General features: G+C 39.2%; 2 protein-coding genes across 9 annotated transcripts in view; both read right to left on the reverse strand.

Annotated features, from left to right (window-relative positions):
* Positions 1-11,623, reverse strand: part of syngap1a (synaptic Ras GTPase activating protein 1a) — a 39,175-nt gene extending 27,552 nt beyond the window's left edge. For 2 of the 8 annotated variants that reach the window (XM_056399744.1, XM_056399745.1), the window contains exons 1-3: positions 10,311-11,623; positions 7,484-7,651; positions 11-99 (exon numbers count right to left, since the gene is read on the reverse strand). In XM_056399744.1, coding sequence (XP_056255719.1) covers positions 11-99; positions 7,484-7,634 — 240 coding nt within the window. In that variant the 5' untranslated portion in view covers positions 7,635-7,651; positions 10,311-11,623. The remainder of the gene's footprint in view (positions 1-10; positions 100-7,483; positions 7,652-10,310) is intronic. The other 6 variants (XM_056399743.1, XM_056399742.1, XM_056399747.1 and 3 more) reach the window with 6 other exon arrangements.
* Positions 11,624-17,525: 5,902 nt separating this feature from the next.
* vps72a (vacuolar protein sorting 72 homolog a) lies at positions 17,526-22,750 on the reverse strand. The gene is made up of 6 exons (XM_056398531.1): positions 22,358-22,750; positions 20,254-20,406; positions 19,588-19,708; positions 19,186-19,362; positions 18,681-18,825; positions 17,526-18,300 (listed from the first exon to the last, which is right to left on the reverse strand). The coding sequence occupies exons 1-6, from the start codon at positions 22,472-22,474 to the stop codon at positions 17,910-17,912; spliced, it is 1,104 nt and encodes a 367-aa protein (XP_056254506.1). The 5' UTR covers positions 22,475-22,750; the 3' UTR covers positions 17,526-17,909.
* Positions 22,751-23,303: the final 553 nt, after the last annotated feature.

Consider the following 23,303-nt stretch of genomic DNA (forward strand, 5'->3'; position numbering starts at 1 on the left):
CTGTACTCACCGGCTGTCTGAAGGGCTGTGGGGTGGTATTGGGAGGGGTTTCCATGCTTGACTGTCTTGCAGAGGCAAAACTTGCCCTGCGAGATTGGTCTATGAGGAAGGAGTGCAAAAAAGATGAAAAAAAAAACAAGAAAAAAGGTGATCAATAAATATGAAATACATAGGGTTATTCTAGATAATATAAATTATATATATATATAATATAAACTGATTTGTATTTGAATTTTTATCTGCATCCGGTTCCAAAAACAGTAACAAATTAGTAATTATGATCATAAATGCTAAAACACATTAGTCCAGTATTGTATGATTGCTTCATAAAGGGTATAACAGTTAAACAGATCATGTAATTATAATGTTGAATCATAATGTAACATGGACTTTCATTTACTTCTTATTGTATGTCATGGGATAATTCCTGATGTCCTTGTTACATTAAAAAATTAAAAGTACGATATGTTGCACCCTTTATGAGGTCATAACCAACATTTTTGTATATTTAGAAAAATTATAACATTGTCTTATTCATAGCTTCATTACCCTGGAGCTGATTTGGTAACATGTATAAGGGAAACAGCATCAGAAATCTTGACAGAACACACAATAATCACAAGCCAGCTACTAGCACATCAACAATGCAGAATAGTAGGTGTAAGTGAAGCTCACCAACAAGGACAGACAGCTACAGCCTCCAAAGAACTACAAAGAACAACATCATGACAATCTGAAAGACACTTGCAAAGCAGCTATTTTTCTCCGTTCCACTGGAATACTTTTTGTATCTGAGACCAATAGAAAATGGGGCGAATCCTGATGTGAGAACTATATTGGACACCTATATAATCCGAGGAGGAAACACACTCTTATGAGTCATCTTGAACCTCGCAGTCTTTGTCTGACTTTAGGCCTCTGCAAACTCTGGAGCATGGAGATGGATCTATAAAAGCATGAGCTGCTATCTTTAGGGAATCCGATCTGATGCGTCCTCTATATGACTGTGTGCTGACTGAAGAAAGATAGGGCCAATGCCCAGGAGTAGGAGAATCGTGAATACTCCATATATTACTCTTTATCTCGCCATACAAACAACAGGAATGCAAGAGGGGTTTCATAAACAGCAGAATGAACGTGGGTTTTGGAGCACAGTGTAAATTTCCTCCCTCTTTCATTCCTAATCGTTTATTTCATACTCTGGTTTCAGACCGGTGAATCACTACCCACATGTCTGATTTGTTTGATTCCAACCTGTCTGGTTTTACCCCATTGAAGCGATTTACCCGTTACAGGAACAGCTGACCAATCGGAGCTTACTAGGTGGGACAAAGAATGGGGATGACATCTTCCTTACATAGCTTACATAGCTACGTAGTACATTCATTAAAAATGCTGACAGAAAAATGGTGGCAAGCTTCGATGAGATTGACATTGCTGTACAAGTTGTTGTAAGCTGAGTTAGAGAAATAACAACTTAAAATGACATATGCCTTTGATCAGTGTGAAAAACACATTAACTGCTCTATGCAACCACTACCGCAGTTTCCGTGTCAACTTAAAATTACATTAATGGGACGGATACATCAATTAAAGATAAGGACAAAACATTTCAAAATATCCTCCCTTCGCTTTAAGAAATTAGATAAAAGGAACACGATGCCAGTCAAAAAAAAGTGAAGCTACACACAGATCAGCGTTTGTGATGACAGCAATACAAGGGAGAATGAAGTGTGGTCTTTACTTGAGGCCGAAGATGATTTTTCAGCCCTGGTTGTACAAGAGACCCACATTCAAATTTTTATTCACAATGGCTATTGTTAAGATTTTATTAGCTTTTTTTCTTTTTTTTAGCTTGTTGCATAATCAAACTCACCATCATACATTTGATACTTTGAAGCATTGTTGAGAATGTCACTGATTCATCCATAGGTTTGTCTCTTAAAGCTAAAAATGTGATCAGGTTTCATGTTGATATTCACTCTGCTCTTCTATTTTTGTCCCCGATTGATCTGTTGGGGTAATTTTTCTTTCTTTTTTTTTCAGAAATTACCCATTACCCAAAGGAGCTGTTTTTTATTTTTCCCCCTTTTGCTACAGAGAATCAAAACACTCTGTCATCCTATGATTTCCCTGCTCCCAAAGCCTGTAAATAGGCTACTCTCCAGGTTCTATTCTGAATCCCAGCTAATTGTTTGGTATCCATGGAAACAACTCTGAGGGCTTCTACTTGAACTGTAGAAGATATTGGCACACAACTGCACAATAAAGATGATGAAAAAGTAACATGCCGCACAACACAGTGTTTCTGTGAACACACGAGTGAACTGATCAGACCTATCAGCTGCCCACGAGGGGAAATCTTCCTCAGCTGGAGGAAACATTGCAGCTTCCTTTGTGTCTCATGTGGGGCTGAATTCTGACACTTCTCAGAGGCAGACGAACATTGGTTTGATTGAATGACCCTGCGGAGGAACATTTAGCATATTTCCGAGTCTAACACCGCTGCCACAAAACCAGTCACCTGCAGCATGTGGTGCTCTAAGTAAACGTGACATATTAGAACACATGGATGTGTTCACATGGGCTATTCTGAATGTAAATTGCTGTCAGGACGGAGTGTGTGGGTGGCAACAGCCTCTAGCTAACTGAGATACAGAGGGAGAGAAAGACAGAAAGAGGAAGACTGTGAGTGGGTGTTGGAGAAATATACTCAACCTTTACCGTATATGTCTTTACTGATACATATTTGGAAACTTTGTTAATAAACAGAACAAAATCATAACCGTTTTCACAGGAAGGATTTTTTTGGGTATAGACAAAAAATAGATGCAGTATAAGGATACAATGTGCCATCTCTCAAGTAAGTGATCATGACAGACGCAGCGCTAACAAATTTTCATTAAACACGTTTCATTAAATAGTGAAATTAAGTAATTGCTATTAGTTTTGAAGGTATTTGGTCATAAAACAAAAACATTGGTCAGGGAATCATCAAAGTCAGGAGGTCTCTGGTCACCATGCATATCGCATCGAATTTCATGGCAATCCATCTAATACCTGTTTATGGACCAAAGTGGTGGACTGACCAATGACTTTAAATATGGGAATGGGAGGGCATTGCTACTGGTCAGTACTATGTATCAACAAATACCATGAGCTAAAGTATCAGGATCAGTATCAGAGGAGAAAAGTTGGATTAATGCATCGCTAACTACAATACAATCCTAAATACTGCCTGTTTGTTGGCTTGCAGATGCACTTTTTTCTTTTTCTTTTTTAAAGAAAAGGCTCAAGATTCTATGTGAACAAGTTTTCACACTTATTAAAAATCAGTTAACAGCCCCACACAGTTATTTAAGTTATTTTACAGTTTGACTGTGTCCTCTCAAGTGATGCCTGTGTCATCTGGAGGACACAACTATGACTAAAGAAATAATAGCATGGCCAAAATTCCCCCAGAGAATACTGCTGGGATGATATATGGTTTCAGGGTGGCAAGTTTGTCTATATAGTACGGTGAATGTTCCAAAAGGTTTGAATCAACAAACCTCTACAGTTGAATGTGATCATAATGCAGAGACTCTATAACTTGTTTTATGCAATTTAATATTTAAACAAATAAAATCAAGTCACTACATAAAATCATCCCAAAGTAAACACTAGGATGAGGAATCTGATTATCAGTTGCACTTTCACTCATGAGAATCTGCACTCTTTATGCTAATTGATGTCGCAATCTGTTCTTTTGCAGCTCTAATATTAATTTGGTTTGATGCCACATGTTTGAGGCCTCTCCAGTGTAATGAGAGCTACAAATGACACAATTTACATCTCATGATTCACCGCACTGAGGTCGGGAGCTGACCCCTTTGAGAAAAGTGAATGTGTTTGATTTTATTGTAACTGCCCAGTTTGTCTTGGAGTGACAGTGTTTCCAGAAACAGATCACACACACGTGATCCTGTTATGTCTGGTCTGGAGAATCTGACCACAAGGAGCCTCTGGTGACTCACAGACAGGCCTACTGGTGCAGATGTCACATTCATGTCATATAGAAGTCTATGTAATTGCCGTATTCAGACTAGTAAATAATGTTCATGTCAAACAACCAACTTACAATCAACTGGAAATTATGGCTGGGAATTTGCCATTTTTCCAACAAGTCCAGTATTATAAATCAATATGGCATCAATTTAACACGGTTTCTTCAACCAGGACATTGATGTTGAGGCAAAGGCTTAACTTTCATTTACTTAAGACTTTTTAACTCTGTAACTGATCTGCTTTCTGACAGTCATAGTTACTAGTGCATGTATCTATTCAAAAGCATCAGACTTAAAACGGAAAGCATTTGATGACATAGTTAACTAATTTAAAACTAGAATTACCGCCGCACAGTTGTCTGCCTCCGCCAAGCAGCCAAGGTGCAGGAAATATTGTCACAATCTCCCCTTCCTGAGTTACAGCACTGAATAATGGCCAGAAGTGTTTTGCAGAACATTATGATGTCACAGTTAAGTTGACCTTTGACTATCTGGATATAAAATGTCATCACTTTTATCACATCACATTTATCCTATTGACCTTTGACCACAAAATCTAATCAGTTCATCCTTGAGTCCAAGTGAATGTTTGTGCCAAATTTGGCACTGGCGTTACTGAGATATCGCGTTCACAAGAACAGGGTGGACAGATGGATGGACAAATGTGAAGCTATTCCCTTGAAGAGTTCCCGAGATACTATTTTCACAAGGCAAAAACTATATTTTGTAAGGTCATCGTGACCTTGACCTTTGACCACTAGAGTCTAATCAGTACATCTTTGAGTACTAATGAATGTTTGTGCCAAATTTGAAGAAGTTCTCTCAAGGCGTGACTGGGATGCCGCATTCACGGATGGGCAGACAATCCAAAAACATAAAAATATAACATTTACTTTTCATGCCTCCACGCCAGCGACAGCCAGGCCCAGAGGCGTGAAAAGTCAATGTTATATTTTGACAGACTGAACGGTAATGACAGTAGCCTTGTAATGTGAGCACCCAGCTCCCGTCATGATGTTGGCTTAAACAAAAGGAAGTTAGCCTTTGTGTATATTGCGTGTGGAGTACAGATGCCAGCTGTCCCATTTTCAAACAATAACGGTAACATTTCAGGACATGAACATGTAGCCGACATGTTATTAATATAAAGTTAGTAGCCTTACATTGGCATCCCTAGACCATAACGACTCATATGATGGCTGGGGAGGTCAACAACACACATTTGACCATCAGCAACTCTCAAGGTTTTAACAACCGCACAAGAGGTTAAATGCCTGGGACTCCCCGCCAGTCAGAGCTGAAGAAGTCTTTTGGATTTACGCACTGGGCAGACTGCGCCCCGTCTCCTTGTCATTCGGCAGACGCTTTTATCGAAAGCAAGGTGAGAGGTGAAACGTCTTCAAGAAAACCTCAAGCAAGTCCTTTATATAGCACTTCGAAACACAATGACCTGGATGACTGAGAATCTTTACAGACTCAAGAAAGGCTTGTTTAAGAAAATAAATGCAGATTGATAAATTACAGTGGGTCAAAGGTGGCTTATTTGCTTATAATGAATTCATTAGCATCACAGCTGTTGAAAAACTACAGACAGTGCAAGTGTGTGCAGAAAGTTAAGGCCATTCATTAACAGTGAGCTGTCCAAACAATCAGCCTGCATGACTGACAGGAGCAAAACCTTGCTACATCAACCTTGTGGCTCTTTGACAAGCCAGCAGCATCACTCCAGGAGGTTTGACACGGTTCAAGTGTGAGCAGGGATTTACAAAACACAGAATTACATTGGAGAAGCCTAGCACACAGAGACATACACTGTTGGCATTTAAAGAATCACCTGCTTGATGGAATAAACTCTTGTCTTGCTATGCCTGGTGATTTCAAATGAAAGGTGAATAAACATAAGGGCTATTTTTTATACAGTTAAACTGCCTTCTGACAACAAACTTGGAGGAATTCATATATTCAAAGCACCTCAATTACGCACCCTACATAATACAGTACATAGCCTACATACACTCAAAGGTTTAAGGCATTAAAAACTTAATAGTGCTTTAATTGCAAGATGTTTAAATGGAGAAAAAACAAATGGAGATAAAATAAGGACCAGTGACACTTCTGACTATGTTCAGAGCCACTCTGGTGCTATGTTTAGATACAGCACTGTAATCAAGTAAATATAAAATGCACAGAAGAGGTAGAGCAGCAGGATTTGAAAGCAGAGGTGGGTGGAAGGGTTGAGGAATCAGGGGCAGTGTGGGCGCGAGGGAGCCACGGGAAAGAACCTGCGATCGGCTTGAAAACTGACAGATATTTTTGGAGGAACAGAAAGAAAGTGACTTCTAACATCCTGCAATGAAACCACGATTTCTTAGGGCCAAGAGACTGGATTTTTTAAAAATGTAAATGCTCTCTGAGCGGAGGAAGGCATAAGAACAGCAACCTAAAAAAACAATCTGAAGTTGCTCTCCATCACGCGTGTTTTCCAGCATTCCCATCTCTCTCCTGCCTGTCCCTCTGCCTGTGTGTGAGCCAGCCAAAGGGAATGTGGCCTAGTTACCATAGGAACATGTTTGTAGCTTGTGCGCTGTTCTCCATCAACACTACCTTCATTTTCACTAATGTATTTAGAAACATTATTGTGGTGCTTGTAAATGAGCAGACCCAAATTAAAGAGCTGAAAACAGTGAAAATGAAATTCTACCAATTAAGCAGCGGTTTGAAGCTCTTAACACTGACTGTACTGAGGTACTTCTGTATTATATCACCAGATTATAGTTCATGTTGAGGTGATTTTCTACCAGGACTTCCCCAACAGTATAATCTGCCTCTTGTTTGTTTCTACTCAACCCAAAACCAGCGGACTTAATGTTTGAAATGAAAAAACAACTTTACACGCTGCACTAACTAACAAAAAGATAAATAAGTCTTCCTGTCCCTTGGTGAGAGCAGAAATGGCTGCTTTCATCTGGGGAAGTAAAGAGTATAGAGAGGAGGAAGAGTATATCAAAGCTGGAGTAAAAGGTAAATGGTGCTATCAAACCTAGAGGATGTCAAAATAAAACTGTATGACAAAGCAGGGCTCAGAGAGTGAGTGATGCTCCGGTGTAGGATTGAGTGGTAAAAAATCCTCAATATATTGAGGTACTTTTGTAAAGCTTCATAGTGCTAAAAAGGACCGGAAAGCCACAGCAGAGGAAAAAGAGCCAGAGCGGCACAGCTGAGGCTTAAGTGTATGTCAAACCTTTCATTAACCATTGGCAGCAGCGTTGGCTGTGTGTGTCAGAGAAACCAGTGGATTGCAAGGGAACATATAAAAACATATATAACAGAGAAAAATCTTATTGGACCACAACAGACTGGAGAAGAGGCTGAGAAACTGCAGTAGGGACAGCTGACAGTGGAGAGAAGTTGACCAGTTTGGGGCTAAACTGACTCACTTGGGGTTAAAACTCCAGATCCGCCACAGCAAACCTCCGCTTGACCAACCAACCCAAACTGACTCTGATGCGGCAGCCACGTCTTTGAAGATGTGTCCATGCAGCTATATGGCACAGACACAAGTTTGTTTTTCTTTTTAGCTTTTGACATTGTTGGTCCAACAGTCACTATACAGCAATGACAAAAAAAAGAATACAAGAAAAATATAAACATGTTATCGTGTTTGAAAAATCATTTTGTCTCATGTTGCACAAATAACACAAGAAGAATTGTAACTTGCAGCTTCAATTTTGGTTTGGAGTTGGTAATACAGTCACACCTTAATTTCACACACCACAGAAAAGAAAACTGAAAAGCTGCAGGACACAGTAAATTATAAATTTGTATTACAAGTCACACTCAACTGATCATAGCTGCCCTTTATAGACTTGTAGGCAAAATGTCATTATGCTGCTTAACCACAAGCTGTTACTATGATTAATTGATAAGCATTCCTACAGACACATCAGTATTTAATTCCCATGTTTTCTATTCCTAGTTCCCTAACTGGAATTTCAGAAAGAAAGGTTGGATGCATATTTTAAGTGTCATCCAAACAAACAGGGACATTTGGAAAACATTCAAGATATTTAATTATTCTCCGATGCCGGCTTCTGTAGAGACTGTCCAAATCATAACATCCATTTTTCTTAAAAACAGCTGTTGGTTACAGCTGCATGAGATGCTAACTAGTAAGGCTGCCAACGTAAATGAGACGTCTGAGGTGGCTAACTCAAGTTACAGAGTAAGAGGATGAGGATATGAGGAAAGGTTTGTTGGGTAGTTCTGCAAGAGTAAACATAACAGTATTATGTGGTAGAAGATTGTTAAATTGTGTTAAGTGAGAACAGAGGCTCAGCATGGGGAAAAAAATTACCAGAAAGATAAAAATAACTTTTGTTTTCTCTGTTGGTTTACTCTCAAAATTATAAGGACGGGAAAAGAATTCATGGCCTGAGGCAAAACAGAACAATTTGAGAAGATTGCAGGACAGGAGCTCGCTGACAGACTTCCCTACTATTTCTATTTATTTATTTATTTTTTTAGAGAACATTCGAACAGACTGACAAAGCCTTTCTGTCCTTGGCAGCAAGAGAAAGCCCCCTCTGTGCATTGCACTGAAGATGGCTGAAAAGCAGCAGAATTATGACGGAAACTTGGTGTTGGAGAAGAGTCAGCTCTTTGCCGGCTGTCAGGCTCCCGGCTGACAACTGTGGCAGAGTGGCAAGAAGACCAGATTCTCACCAGTTCACCAGAAAGATTAATAGACGTCCATTACTTACAATTTTCTATTTCAGCTAAACTAACAAAATAATTCCATTAAGAGATAGTTGATATAGTTCTAATCCTACATAGATGCACATTTTATATGGAGGAAGACAAGGAAATCCTGTGAGGGGGAGTGAGTCAGAGTGAGCTGGACTTATCTTGTTCTATCTAGTGTGCAGCCTCAGACATTTCATTAACTGGAGCTCTTCTCTCTCCACTGCATTATGTTTTTTTTTTTTTAAGGTGGGGAACTGTATGCAAGAGTCCACAGTCATTTAAGTGTGCAATACAGTGGACCATGAAGATGGTGGACACGAATCATATCATCACTGTTATAAAATATCCTAACATCAACTACATCTGTTCCTGCGGGTTGAGGTGCAGGAAAACTGTCACAGCAAGAAAAAAAAAAAAAACATTTATCATCAGCAAACCTCTTTTTTTCCCATTGCTAAATCAACCCTGGGAAAACCTGAGTTATCTTTTACTTTGCTCTAATTTAAGTGAAATTAGAGAATCATCTCTTAAGATATCATTATGCATATCTGAGCTCCCAGAAAAGCCCCATGTAGTCTGCGCAGGTGTTCACTGTGCAACACCCAGGGATAGCTAATTAGCAAACTGCAGGTATCAGTGAAATCAATGCAAAATGGCAAGAAAGTCTGGCCGAGTCTAGAGCTGCTCACTGCCAGTCAACCAAGGCCTTTGCACTGACTTCACCTGAGGAGAGCGGCAGGTTTGTACAGACATTACATTTAAAATTCTCTTGAATAAAATAACTTATATGAATTAATTATATCCTACTCAGTGTGCCATGATATATAAGTAAGTAATTTGATGAAAGATGCGCCATGAGGGCAACAGTTGGGATACAATGAACTATCAATCTATTGGATGCCACAAAATGCATTTTGTTATATCCTGTCAAGAACGTGGTGCATAATAAGAGGTTCCTATGTGGAAACCCTCCATAAACTGTCTTATTTTTACTGTCTCAGCCCATTTTTACATGGAAGTCCTTACAGTTGAATATTTTGGTTTTATGCCAAATAACATAAACAGCCTACACATTTTTATGAGAATGTCTCTAAAATAATCTATTAAACTATTCCTAAGTAAATTCTACTAAAGAAAACACATGAAAGATGTGCGCACTAGGTATTAATATAAAATTCTAAAGCATCATCAGAAGTCACGCAGCCTGCAATGGATCACCTTAAAACAGGTTCAGGCTCAGCAACACACTGTACCTGAACACCTGTCCTCTGTGTGCAGGTGTGCTGATACACCTGAGCAGCATGAGTGACCGTCACAGCTGTATCAACACCTGCTATAGTCCCTGCTGCCTGAGCTGTAGACTCATATTCAGGCTGTAAGGTGGACAACCAGCTTTAACACCTAGCTGGCATGTCCAGCTGTCTCTGACACTTCACTGTGACGTGGGCTGGACATATATAATATGGCAAGTTTTGGTGTAAGCCACTTCCCCCTCTGTCCACACCTGTGTACAACACTTACCCAAAAACTCAGGACTTCCTGGTGACGAAATCTTGACAGCTTAGTTACATCTGTGGTTGCAGACTAAATCCCGTGGGTTTCCAGGGCACTTGGGAAGGGGCGGAGGTCCCAGGTTTACTTGCTTTTTGGGACAAAGGTAGAATCAGTTTGTGCAGACCTGAGAGACGGTTTCCAAATAAAAGGCCAGTGTTGTCCTCTTTGAGAGGTGGTTGTATTTCAATCATTAGGCCAATTTGTGTGTTCAAAGTGGGCAGCTCTTGTTTCTCACCTATGCTGCAGTGTGTCCATACATGCCTTTGTCAGGTGTGAAGGCTTCTGAGGAAAACGTGAAGCTGGCTGTCACAGGGATCCCACTGCCTTCAGTTCAGTCCATCACTGAAGCCAAAGCTTGTCCATCAGCAGTGGCTCTGTTGTGCAGCTCAGCAGCTCTCCTCTGCTTATCCTCCCTCTCTTCTTCCTCTGCTCCCTGTCCTCCAACTCTATTGCAATCCAGGAACTGAGATGTGATCCCAATGCAGCTTCTTCTGTAATAAAGAGAATCTCTCCTGAGGACAGGTTTTGTCATCTTAATTGTTTGTTCTGGGCACATGTGACTTCAAACAGCCGCTGCGTCGCTTTATTATCTGGCAATAATACGAACTCCTGTTTGTGCTTTTGGTCTAACGATCCACAGAGCCAATTAGTTCATCACTTATCATTTACATTTACATTTAAAACACTCTACAGAGATCAACGACACTGCACGGATTCTGTACGATTACAACTGCAGCACACTGCACATTAATCATGCCGATTACAGATATTGAAATAAGGATAATATTGAAGGTGATGCCTGTGAGCTATGCCAACTCTGAGCATCACACAAACCTACTGCACACTGTGCGCACTAAAACCACAGAAGCATCAAAATAAACATCCCAGGGGTATATACAGGCGAAATCCCGATGATGTGCAGCAGCACCTGAACAATATCTGATTCATGTACATTTTTTGTTGACGTGCTCCTTGTTTCTAGCTCGACTGATTCAATCTTGGAAAGCGTCTGTAGTTCACCCTGCGTGGCATAACGACGTCCTCATAATCCAAAAATTCGTTACGAGAGGGTGAATCCGGTGCCAAATTGACGCTGTGTCCTTTGCGCTCTCGCGGTCCGTCACACCTAATTTTGATTTAACGGCAGTGCGTGAAAAAAGGTGCTCGGTAAACCGAGAAGTCTCTCCCTGGAGGGCGGAGATAGTGCGTGAGATAGACAGAAACAGAAACCAACGCCTCCAAAGGCAGGCGAGTCCGCCCTGCGCTGTTCCATCTCTGGAGTTTGTAACACCCGAAAATAAAACGAAGTGATGACGGCCGGCCGCCCACTGCGCCGAATAATTACGATGGAGATGAGGTTTGGGAGTATAACAAAGTTCATTGAAGTTACTTCTTCAATATGGAGAGTGGGCAAAATGTCTCTTGGGTTAAAGTAGGGATGCTGCTTTTAATAAGGCTGAAGTTTGTACACCTGAAAAATGTCCATAAATTTAATTTTAGCCAACAGTAGGTGGGAAAGCGATGCTTTTCATAGATTTGGGATCTGTCAGAACATACACTTAATCATTTTCCTGTAAACAACATTTTAATTGGACAGTGCTCTCAGCAGCTGCAAGGTGTAGCCTAGTGGTGACAAATGGGGAAATAGATGTTGACTGGCACAACAGATTCCTTATAACAAGATCCCCAGGGCCCCCGAAAGCCCCAGGTTCACTGTGTAGGAATGATATTTTATGGTAACTTCATTTTAACTTTGCTTTAGAACTTTGGCCAGGTTTGACTTTTCTGCCAGACAACCACGCATTTTTTTATTGGAGCCCCCTGCCTTGGCACAATTGCTGCACTACTGGACCCACACAGAGCTTGAGTCAGTCTGAAGGCAGCTTTAGTTCCCAGTATACATTAAGGTCCAAAAACACCTGATGCTACATTTCTCACAATGCACCTTTAGATAGACTTGCCCTGCTTGCTAAATGCCCACAACTTTCAAATTCCATGTCAGTTTGTATCACTGGTTTTCTGTTACAAATTTTATAGTCTTCAAGTAGAAAATGAGATAACCGTGATTACATCACTAAGACATCATCCGGGTTATTTTCCCAGGCCCCCCACAGAGACAGACAAAAGGATACAACTATTTCCACAGGTTGAGTGGTACTCTGAGTGACAAAGAACTCGAGTAAATAAGTGGAGTTCCCCTTTCAGCTGAAGCTAATATGAGTGGTCAGCAGTTGGAGTTAGCCAAATGAAGAGAGTATTTTCCAAATATAGTCTTTTTTTTCTTTTTAGCATGAAATTGCCTCTTTGTGTGTGAAGTGTTTCCTTGCAGAGATGCAGTGGAGGTATAGTCATACAAAAAGGCAAAAAGTGTAACTTTTGAAGATACACACTTGATTTGACTAATTCAGATTGTTTACCCTCGTTAGCTTCTGCAGCTCTTGGATTTTGTCCCTGATTTCTTACATTGGAGACCTGCTACAAAGGGAGGAAGATTAATAATAGAAGACCAGCATCTATTTCAGTGTATAATATAGGCATGCAAGTATTGTCTAAGACAGTCTTGAAAAAATGTGACCCTGCCCTTTAAAGGTACTCGGTGATGTTTTTTTGTTTAAAATAAACCCAATAGCCCGTACACAGGAGAAATCAAAGTCTGTGGGTGTCTCATTTGGATTTTAATAGCCTGTAATCTGTTTTATTCTGGTAATTGAACAAAAGTGTCCATATAGGTGGAGAAGTGTGGAGGCAAGAGCAACTGTTCTAGTTCAAAGGATTTTTATTTTGATATGCTATGTAAACATGTTACATAAATATATTGCTAATTGTTAAAACCTGAATGTGTCATAGATTATTTTGTGGGCAAATATATGAAGAAGGTCTTACATAAATCCCCAGTAAAGAAGGTGTAACCCAGTTAGGGTTTTTTTTCCCTCTAGATCACAAACATGACGCTATTGGTGAATTGTGGATATAAAATGGTTCGAAAACTGAGATGTGAGTAATGACAACATTTTTCCTAAATGGTAACAGTCATCTCAATAAATCAAAGGTTCAGAGAGGATAAACCTACCGCATTAAAAGAGAAAACAGATTTAACATTTGCTTGTTTTCAGAGTCGTGTTTATAGACTGTGACATGGCTGTACTTTGCACTTGTAAAGTGTTGGTTACACTAGAGTCACTTAAAATATTTTTCTATTTGCATTGTCATTTATCTTCCTGGTATTAAACGAGCACATACATACATCTAGAAAGCAGGAGAAGATTTGACAAAACCGGATGGGGAGAAGCAAAAATCAGTGATGTTACAGTTTCACAAAAAACTAACTTGGGACACTGGACAGTACAGGCAGTCTTCAAAAATACACCAAAAATATAAACTGGAAATGACACATCCCCACTCTTTCACTCTCAACCCTCACTCAATCACTCACATGCGCACACACACACACACACACACACACACACACACACACACACACACACACACATCTCCATGGAAACTGATAAAAGAATAGCTGGTCTGCAAAAAGAAGAGATTGACAAAGCATATATAAGAACTTAGATGGTCAGCAAGAAGCAAATTTATGGAATAAAGAAAAATCGAGGAGGATTTGATGTATCCAACATCGGTCATAGAATATTAACCTGGCTATAAAATAAAAAACGTGAAGAAAACGCTACTCATTTAAATCCTTTGGATCTACAAACAGTGGCCTCTAGTATGTTCTCAATGCAATTTATCTTTCTATTAGTTTGTTGTTGTTCTGTTTAAATTACAGGATATATTTTTGATATGATTGAGAACTGAAAAACTGCCTGATGCAACGAAGCAAAACCGGCAGAATACACATCAAGCAGAAAGATTTGAGTAAATATGAAGGAATGAAAGTTACGTGGATGTTGCAGATAGCAGAACAGAGAGGGTGGGCAACGGCAGAGGGGAGAGGACAAGGGAAGGAGTACAGCACAGAGTACAGCACAGTACACCACCTACACTCGTCTCCATGGCAACTACCACATTAGAACGAGTGATAATGCAGTTCCCTCTCTTCCTATTCTGAAAACTGTTCAATTGGTACCATATGCACTGTGCACTATGTGGGAGACAAAGCTTTCAGTATTCTGCTGTTGCAGATGATATGAGAAGTGTTTAAGCATTAAACTACGACGCTTCTCAAACACTTCTGGCGAAATATTTTTACAGCATATATGCCTCATCCATCTATCTATCCACCAGAGACGTCGGCTTAGCCTGACACTGAATTCATCATCATCGCTTTAAGGGATAACTTGTTATTTTTTGAATTAATGTGTTGCACAGTGTGTGGGCAGCAGTCGCTTTCAAAGAACAACTACTGAGGTTGATTGAATTGAAAAGGCATGATAGAATCAAATAAATTATTTTTCCCAATGTGGTCCCTGCTGTTCCTGGTGTGAATGTAAAGCAACACCATAACAACTCAGAGGCTTTTTACGTGGTTTTTTGCAACATGGTGTTTTAAATCTGTATCCACAGAAAGTGAAGACATCAGCATGCTGAATACAGTTTGACTTGGGGCCTTACTGTGAAATAATGTGACAATGAGTAGATGACATTGCACAAATTGTGTGTACAGTCTGTGCTAAATTATATTTTGGGTTTAAACAATGAGTCTATGCGACACCCACCATTCCTTTTTTTAGCCATTGTTTCAAGGGCTGTTCATCCTAGTCTGGACTCATTTTGTTTTCTCAAAACTGCTTGTTTAACTCCACAGTAACACAGAATGCTGCTGATAGAATAAGTAATTCTGCTACCAAAAATAAAGAATGAATCAACTGTGTTTGATCACGTCAGTCTGAGGGGATTTTTCTTTGTCTGGTCCTCTGTCGTTCAGTGTTCATTTGTTGGGCAGATTGTCACGATTAATGCAAAGTACAATCAGTCTGTCTGTCAAGTCAGCAAATGACAAATACAGAGCAAGTAAAGGTCGGTTGTCGGACGGCCCACCAGGACAACTTCCAGATGGCTGGTCCGCCTCTGCTGCTCACATCACCAGCATTGTTTGCATCATGACAGAGACCATCAGACTGCCTCAACAGTGGAGGAGATTTGATCTTGGCATCACCCCCTACTATATGCTTATCTTAACTGTATGCTGGTTGGCTTAACTTAACTGTTTTATACTAAAAGGAAATTGTTGATAATTGCCATCAGACTGTGACTTTAAAATGTTTAATGTTATATAAATGACATCAGAGACAGTTTAATATTATATTATTATTAATATTATTATATTATATATTTTTTTCTGAGCTTCAGTGATTGTCAATTAATTCATTAGAAGATTAACAGAAAATGAATCAGCAACTATTTTGAATCAAATAATCATTTAAGTAATTCTTTAAGCAAAAATGTAATAGCTTCTCAAACGTGATATATATATGATGATAAACTGAATATCATTGCATTTTCAAGTCACCTGAAAATATCTCCTTGAAATTATATAATGAAATTATAAATTGGCATTTTAACTGTCATTTTAAAGACAAAATAAGTGGTCCTAGCTATTTTTGTTTTCTGAGGTTTTTCTGGAACTATTATAACATTTTCTTTTGGTCCAGCCATCAACATCTTCTCCTGCTTCTTTTGAGAACTGCATTTTTGTCATTAATGCTTTGTCACTTTTCTATTGTGAACACACTTTATATTCAAAAGCTTAGATTTAGTATGTAGTATGAACCTAGAACACATCTAACATCAAAGATATTCATCTTGAAATTAGGTTGTTTTAAATTATAAAAAATAAACCTTGCCATTTTCTATTTTTTCCATTATTCCACAAACAAACTGGATTTACAGAATATATGAAGCATGTACAGTAGTTTTTTCCTTAGTAGCTTAGCAATCAGAGCTGACAAAAAGAGCTAATGAAGCTATGCATCAAAAGCCTGATTACTCGTCACAGAATAAAGATGTGGTTGCCTCCTTAGTGAGATCGTGAACATCATCAGGACATTACAGGAACAGCAGGAGAAAATCTGCTTGAATGCAATGCAATCCTTTTGGCAGACATGTCAAATCTGAATTTTGGGAGCCTTCCTGCAAAAGGTAAAAAACTCTGCCTGAACCATCTGCTGGGGGCTCAGCTGACATGAAGGCAGACACAGCAGGATTTGTACTTGAAACTCCAAACAGAATTCAACGTCAGCTTCACCAGTCAGCCATGACGCCATCATCACATTCGATCATGTGCCCAGATGAAGTATGATCATCAGCTGAAAAACAAACCCTTTTTTTCTGATTATAGTCATATTGTGAAAGGTACTTACTGTATTTCAAAAGTGTGATTTTTACTCTTGATTATTTTAGGCACTGAAAGCTGTCTGACTAGACATTCACATTGTTTTTGTTCCCCATCAGGCTTTTATATAACAGAGACAGGCTGAGATGGCCAAAAGCTACAAGACGCTGAGAAGGGGAGTCTTGTTCATTGCATGAGGGTCAAAGGTGCAACGCTAGTCAAGTACTCAGTGGGGATCAGGGTGACTTTGTTGCTCTGTGATTGTACCCTGACAGAATAAATATAGAAAACCCCATTTAAGGCCTAGAAGGATCAACACAACAGTATTGTTCGCTGTGACAATTGAGAGTGGAGCTCAAACAATTTTCTGCTATTGACAGTAAAAGAAAAAAAGCACCTTTTATAATAGCTTCACAACACGCTGAAACATATTCAAACCTTTATAAATCGACTGTCTGGTTTATTGAGCTACAGTAAACCGACCGGTATTATTCAATGTCTTATCTCACCTGGTGTCTGGCAGTTAGTAGAAATCTGAATTAAAATCAGACTCAATGTTAATAAAGATAAAATAAGGATATTAAAAGTGGAGGAAACATAGGTTTGCTTTCAAATACCAACTAAGGTCTGTCATATTTCAATGCTTGGTGTTCTGTTGAAAATTAACAATGAGCAATAGCAAAGAGTATTTATATTTCAGTGGGGTTGGAATGAAGGGTGAAAAAACATTTAGATAGTTTTGATGACACCAAAAACTTGTATGGGTAGATTCAGAGTGGATTTTACGTCATGAGGGGCATTTTAAATGTGCAGTTCCACAGAGTTCCTTGCAGTGTAGCTGTTGTTTCAGTGTTTGATGTTTGTGTGTTAGAGTTCATGGAAATACAATATATGAATTAGTTTCAAATATTTATTTTTTGTAGTATGTAAGTATGTACAATTGTAGAAACAAAAAACCTTAACAGTAAAAAAAGCAAATAAAAAAAAATCAAAGCTGCCAATGTGCAGAATCAAACCTATTTTGAATTCCAAAGCCAAGTTGCAGTTTTTCATCCACTCACCTGGGATTTGTCTGGGTATTAATGTACAGAACAAACTCTCATACACAGAGACAACACTAGTGAGACTTCTTTTGCTGTTTAAGGAAATGTACCAACCAATCAATTGGTGATCAATTGGTTATGGTTTTCCCACGTGTCACACAATCAAGTCACTGTGCCTCAACTGAGAAATATAGAAAGACATACATACCTATATCCTAAATTTTTTATGAGACTAGCCTATGTTGAAACCGCACTCTGTTTAACAAGCATTTTCTGGCGAGCACCCTTCGTTGCCGAGGAGTCATGTCCCGTCACCCCTCCCGAAGTGTTTGGAAATCCATGAGCAGCCACGTATTTACGGTACGCTTCCCGGATGATGCGGAAGGCTCGTGTGTTAGCGTAAGGTATGTCAGTGACTGGGTCTCGGTACAGTGCAGCCTTGTGAGTGACGGGACAAACCTCCTGGACGGGAAGCTGAGGACTTGACTGTGCGCTGCGTGGAAAGGCCGCCTCGAACGCCTCATCATCACTGAATGTTATGTAGGTACGGGAGCACAAGCCTCCAGCAGGCTGCTGGGAAGGTGTGGTGGGATTTTGCGGTGCAGTCTGAGGAACATCCTGATCCAACCTTTGTAAAATGGTAAAATGACAAACATTACATTTGTGCCACATTATATGCTAATAATCTATATAATTATTACCAATTAATTAGCAAGCAACTAATTTTTTTCTCTTCCTAATTTTTTTTTTTTTAGTGGTTATAACAGGTCAAGGTCAGGAGAACTGATAAACAGAACTACTAATCATGGTCATATGTTTGGGTATACGCCACTCTTAAATCATTAAATACCTCATGGTGATGATTTAAAACAAAATATTATTTTCCACAAGCCCGGATTACTTGACATAAACACAAAATCTGTACAGTATATACTGGCTCAGAGAGGTATGTCATCTACCTGCCTAGCATGAGCCAGTCTAGCAAGTCTAACATGAGATCATACGTACCCTTCAACATCTACATTTTCTTCTTTTAGGACTGAGTGAGAGACAAGGGGCATCAGGACTGAATGGTAACGGATAGTTGGTCCTTCAAAACGCCGCTTCTTGTGGACTTGTTTCTTCTTGTCTGCCTCCAGACGTTCATAGTTCTCTACACACAGAAAGTAAAATGAATAGGTGCATCCACATTTCATATTTACTGTCATTAAGTGAAACAGCTAGAGACAACTTGAGACAATATAGTCGTAAATTCATATTCGTAACTAATGTACTGACAACAATAACTAGTAAAACTCATCATTATACAATATCTACAAGGACTTTGTGTATGCCCAAACAAATGGGCTACAAAAATAGTACTGATAAAAGTCAGACATATGATCACATATGTGTCATCACTATAACATCCTATATACAGAAGCTCGAGCAGTAAGTACTTGGCATGAAGACGGAGAAAATTTTGGTGCCAAAACTGTCTTTCCATTGAGTAATTTGACCAACATGTTCTCACCTAGTGACCGAATGTTGATCTCAGCCGTTATCTTGGCCTCAGCCAGCAGCTCTTCCTGGGTAAGGGGCCGGTCACGGTGAGCACCTCTCCTTCTCCGAGGGGCATCCTGACGCTCTTGCAAGCGCAAATTGGTCTTTCGGGTATGTTCACTGGTGGACTGTCGCACAGACTTCCGAGCTAAAAGAATGATTAAGGCACCCAGCTCAGACAAACCCTCAAACAAAGATGAGGAATGATGTTCAGAAACTAATTGTTTATTTAAAAATCATACCCTCTATCATAATGTGCTTATTACATGGCGGTTTGTGTGTTAAAACAATTTAAGTGAAGTGTTTCTAGATAATTTATGTGGCAGTATCTGACAACAGAGCGGTTTTTGTGGGAGGGTTGTAGCAATCTTACTCTCGTTAAAATCTTGGAATTCTTGTGGAATCCTCCTTTTGAGCTCCACTTTAGTTTTCTCAGTCTTCTTCTGTTCCTCAGAGGGTCTTTTCGGTTTGGGTTTTGCCACTTTTATGGGTTCCTTGGATTCAATAAAGACAAAAGTAATCTATTTCATACATGTATATGAGCAAAACATGTCCAAACTTTCCAGACAGCAACTTGCAGAACTGCTTGTGACTATAATGCGATCTAATACTATAATATGGAGGCAGAGCTAAATCAATTATCTTTCTGCTCCCTTTGCTACTGTTAAGAGAATTGCATTTGGCAACCAAGCTGCAGTGGCTACACAGCGTCTACAGTAAAAAGCAGCTTCATGAGGTTCATGCGTGTCTGAATAGCAGGGCTGAAAAGTACACATGCTGAGAAAAATATTTCACAGGATGACGCTGAGAAAAAATAAGCTGGCAGCTAAATGCAAGTAAATTTGGTTTTAGAGGAAAAACAAACAGTTTTCATGTTCATGTAATGAACAAAAAAAATACTCTCATGTCACAGCGTTTTATGCTGCAATGTCATTTAAAAAGGTCTCTTGGGTATGAATACAGACTCATGAAGATGATTCACTAATTAATTCTGAGACCTGATTCAGAGTCTGACAGCTGCTGAAATGACTGTTGCTACCTTATAAGCTTTAGTGACAACTCGACTTTTCCGCCGAGGTGCATCCTCCTCCTGGTCGCTGTCTGGCTCGTCTCCCTCATCGATGTCAAAGTCGCTGTCCACCTCGTCTTCTGTGTCTGAATGTTCACCATGATACTCATCATCTCCTGATTCCTGAAAGGAAACAAAAAGGCACACTAATTAAGCCTAATATTTATGAAATATGATTAATGGAGACTACCTGTTAATGAAACAACCTTGAAAATAGACCCTACAGTCAGTTGACTAAACCAACTTTCACTTGAGGTTTTATATATATTGTATTCAGACATTTTTACCAAGTTAATACAAGTTAAATACATCACGCTAGTATGATGTAGATAAGTTAAGTTGTATAATGTACATGTCTGCTGAGAAAGGGACTGTTAATCTAGGAATATGGAGAAGAATCATCTTCCTCATACAACAAGCAGGTTTAGTTTTGATTCAGATACTCAGGCTACTCACACTCACCCATTCACTCAATTCCAGACCTACAACACTAACCTGGATCCTTTTAAGCCAAAAGCCGATTAGCAGTGGTTTTCAGCTATAAGAGACTCCCGGCATTGATTAGGATATGAGTTTTCAGATCAGCATGAGACAACTGACAGTGCTCAATGTGCTATGTGAAAAGGCATGGTCACAGTGTTTTATCAAAGTGCCAGCAGAATTGGCTGAAGCATCTCAGGATTTGTTTGTGATTTTTTTTCATCTAGTTACTCTTGTCAACCTCAGCTGAGACAACGTCAGAACTGCCAGAGGATCTGCTGCCAAATCCCCCTACACAAGATGACCCTTGACCCAGCAGCTGTTTGAAGAAAATAAGCTAGACTGTAAAATGTGGATCTTCTTAAAATGTAAGCCTTAAATTAAGTTGCTAGAAAATCAAAAAATAGCATGTAATGTTCTGACAAACAATAAAGATTGAACCCTTTGTACTGTAGCCGTTCTACTCTTTTAGAGTCTGATGCTAAAAAGACTGGCACTCTCTTCACAGATTTGTTAGCTGTAAAGATGGGCATTTTAGAGTTGTGGTCACATTTTCAGATAAATCACATTGGCATGCCGGTTTTGATGACCAGTGCTGTTGCAGGCCTTTACTAAAGGAACATGCTGTAGACTATGTTTGTGTGTCCTTTGCATTTTGGAGGTTTTGTTGTTGTCGTGTATTTTTGAACTTGTATGTACTGTATATATTTCCACTTACTTTGGCTTTGAACACACTTGAAAAGCTGTACTCACAGACCAGAGAAACCAAAGCTAATGGATATTTGTCTCACTGTCAAAATCCTGCAGTCTGAGAAGCACTTTTTGAAAATGAAAAATCATAACAAAAATTGTTCTTCTAACACAGAAATATCAGCTGTGACATTAATTGCAGAAATTATGGTATGAACAGTCCAAGTGTCATTTCTTAAAGCACTGTAAATACTTTGAGACATACATCAACTTACACTAAAGACTCATGTAATTTGTTATACTGAGATGTTTCTAAAACTTTGTCCAAGCCATGAACGTTAATAATACTTAGAGTAACTATTTAAAAACAAGTCCTTGCACCTCTCACTCTCCGGGCATTGAGTGCGTAACCTAGTTTAAAATAACCCTCTTACTTCCTATGCATTAAACATACAGTACTGACCTGCAAGGCTAATTTAATGTCTCTTCTTGTTATTGTTAGTAATCGATTAGTCTACCTACATAAAACAATTCCATATGTCCATATTTGATAACACTTCAATACTTCTGCTAATGGGTTATTCTTCACTTCGTCAGATAAAATTAATTTGAGCTTTTTGGCTTGTTGTCAGACTAGGGACAGGCATCACTTAACCCTCTCAAAACTTGTGATGGGCTTTGGTCAATGAAGACGTTACGCCATTCGATTTTTTTGAATGATTAATAAAAAGATCAAAAGAAATAATAATAATTCTGGACTTATTGTACTCAGTTGCAGGCAGCCTAATATCTTCCAATACAACAACCCGTTCGCGAAATTATGAAAAGCCTGCGTAATCGACTAATACAAGCTAGCTGGGAGCTAATGCTAACTGACTCTATGTCCATCAATTTCATCACTTACATCGTTGAAGCCTCCATAAGTGGTCTTGTAGAACTCATCCTCTTCTTCAGCATCCAGGAGTTTAGACATGCGGTTTCCCGCAGTCTTTCTGGGTTCCCGACCGACTGCCAGACTCATGGCTGTTAATTTCTAAACAACGCTAATTTACGTTTGGGTATCTAGCTGAAAGCTAGTGTTGTGCTAACAGCTATAGACTACCGGACTTCTTTTACTTCGCCGTTACTCGATGTGCTTACTCATTTATATGCTTGTACTCATATTTTATTTAAGTTGTGAATACGGTTTAAATTCACACTAATATGCCAATAAAGTTCTTTGTAACATGAGATAAGTACACCACTAACAGTAGCCGATAGTAGCCACTGCCTTTTTTGTAGCTAACCAACACATCCGGGGTAAATGATGTACTTCCGAGTTACGGTAAAACGCTACGTTCAAGATAATATTCCTCTTAACTTAGTGTTCGTACGATTTGACCTTTCTATATACAGTCTATGGATTTGACTCGATAAAGCATACAGTCTGCGAAGAATTCTGCATGCTGTTTAACTTGATATTGCATCAAGTTATATTAATAATTATAGAAATAATTATAATATTATTTCATTTAACATTAACACCTTAACTGCTGAATCGTTCGATACTGTTGTCATGGAAACCGGTGGAGTTGGTACCTTACACTAAGAGCGAATGTATTTCCATGGCAACAGCATGATTTGGCTGAACCTCCTTGTGGCAGTTTTGATGAACGTTAGATTTTTTGTTCATTGTCTTATTTCAACGACCATCCCTAGGCTCAGATCTTTATTCTCAGCTAAGCTTACAGAGGCTCCGTACAACGAAATTTTACGTCACAAATGTACAAACTGTTCTTTGTGTGCTCAGTGCATTGGATTGCTTTTCAAGACCTATCATTTCATGGTAATTGTTTACTGTACACAGTAAA

The sequence above is a fragment of the Seriola aureovittata genome, chromosome 16, assembly GCF_021018895.1.
Source record: "Seriola aureovittata isolate HTS-2021-v1 ecotype China chromosome 16, ASM2101889v1, whole genome shotgun sequence".
In the NCBI taxonomy this organism is placed as follows: domain Eukaryota; kingdom Metazoa; phylum Chordata; class Actinopteri; order Carangiformes; family Carangidae; genus Seriola; species Seriola aureovittata.

Bases quoted from the DNA above. Each gene is read 5' to 3' on its own strand.
- vps72a (XM_056398531.1), bottom strand. From the start codon at position 22,474: ATGAGTCTGGCAGTCGGTCGGGAACCCAGAAAGACTGCGGGAAACCGC. The intron at 19,709-20,253 runs GTAGCAACAGTC...ATTGAATCCAAG, and splicing joins TTGTCACTAAAGCTTATAAG to GAACCCATAAAAGTGGCAAA. The intron at 19,363-19,587 runs GTAAGATTGCTA...TCATTCTTTTAG, and splicing joins ATTCCAAGATTTTAACGAGA to CTCGGAAGTCTGTGCGACAG.